Source organism: Volvox carteri, assembly GCF_000143455.1.
Source record: "Volvox carteri f. nagariensis unplaced genomic scaffold VOLCAscaffold_81, whole genome shotgun sequence".
Taxonomy (NCBI): Eukaryota; Viridiplantae; Chlorophyta; class Chlorophyceae; order Chlamydomonadales; family Volvocaceae; genus Volvox; species Volvox carteri.
This window is the reverse complement of record NW_003307624.1, coordinates 516,346-517,752: the sequence shown is the minus strand read 5'-3', so window position 1 is coordinate 517,752 and position 1,407 is coordinate 516,346. Positions and strand designations below refer to the sequence as shown.

General features: G+C 50.8%; 1 protein-coding gene across 1 annotated transcript in view; it reads right to left on the bottom strand.

Annotated features, from left to right (window-relative positions):
- VOLCADRAFT_107868 (uncharacterized protein) overlaps nt 1-1,407 on the bottom strand; it is a gene marked incomplete at both ends in the record, with an annotated part of 7,661 nt that overhangs the window by 556 nt on the left and 5,698 nt on the right. Inside the window, one exon of the mRNA XM_002957852.1 lies at nt 748-1,350. Coding sequence (XP_002957898.1) covers nt 748-1,350 — 603 coding nt within the window. The remainder of the gene's footprint in view (nt 1-747; nt 1,351-1,407) is intronic.

Below are 1,407 nucleotides of genomic sequence, written 5' to 3'. Positions count from 1 at the left end.
TAGGCATTAAAACTGTAGTACATACTGCTCTTCATCAACCTCAGTTTGCAAGTACAAAACGTACAAACGCGTGTACACATGAGCCCTACCTAACACATACTACAACTACTTGGCAGCATACTACACTACAAACACCAGTATGTAGCAGCCGGTACACAATACGGTGCTATAAATACGTGCAGAGCGCGACCGCCAGCAACTCGAGAGACCTTTTCAGCGGTCAGCTGCTACAAGTAAATACTGCGAATACCTAGCAGACACAGACAGTCAGTAACAGCACCAGATTGCCTATTTGGGCAACCCCACTTCTGTTAGTTAAGACAATTAGTACAGCCATTGACATCAGCAGAACTCCATGCCTATAGAAAAGAACTGCATCAATAAGGACAAGAGATCACACAATAACACAAAATGCATTAACAAATCATGGCCATAAGTCTGTGGTGTCCACAAACCTGTCCCTTCGCCCAGCACAACAACTGTTGTGGTGTGGATACATCAAGTGCTGCTGTACAGGTCTTAGCATGTGTGCGTTACACCTACACTGGCACTATTCTCCCACGGAATAACGAGCCCAAACAAGCCGAAGGCCCAAGGGTCCGCCTGTATGTGCCACGCATAATGTACAACCGGGTGTTAGCTGACCGCACATACTTCTCTTTGGGGTAGGGCGGCCAGGCCGCCTTTCGCTCCTTGCCGGACTTCAGCTTAAGCTGAACAAGGAAGCTTCCTTGTTGCTGCCCGGACCTTAAACTTGTTGTACACGCCAGGATGCACCACAAAGTAGAGGCTGGGCTGGCAGCCCTCCTGGCCCGGTGCAGGGATGCCCAGTCGCTTGAGCACGTTTTCAAGTTCATCAGCATTGAGTACCTTGCTACGCGAAATAGTCATCTGGAAAAGGTGCATCTCCGGCACCTTAAGGGCATCAATGACGGGGAAATTGCCGGACACGGGCCTCAAGTACATGTTCTTAATACTGCTCATCATATCACTGGCCTCGTCATCTGTGAAGCGAAGAGACTCTGTACAGGCCTGGATGTCCAGCTCCTCCTCCTCGCCTCGCTCCAGAGTCTCCGGGTGCAATGGCACCACATCAAACTTGCCGCCCATCGCCAGTACACCATGCATAACCTTCTCAAAAAGTATCCCCTTTACTGCTTCGGCGCTGTATTCCATCAGAGACTTCACTTGATCCTGCTCATCTATCCAAGCCCGTTTGGTGAACTCCTCAGCCACCCAATCAGAAGCAAACGTTAGCCGCTTCTCCTTGAAGTTGTCGTAAGGCACAATATGGACCAGGCGATGGCTCGCCTCAGGTCCCATGTCGATGGCATCCATGGCCGCCCGAACCTAATGTGATGGGAGCAACCAGGGAGGCAGGCCAGGCCACAGGTGTGTTGCATGTGA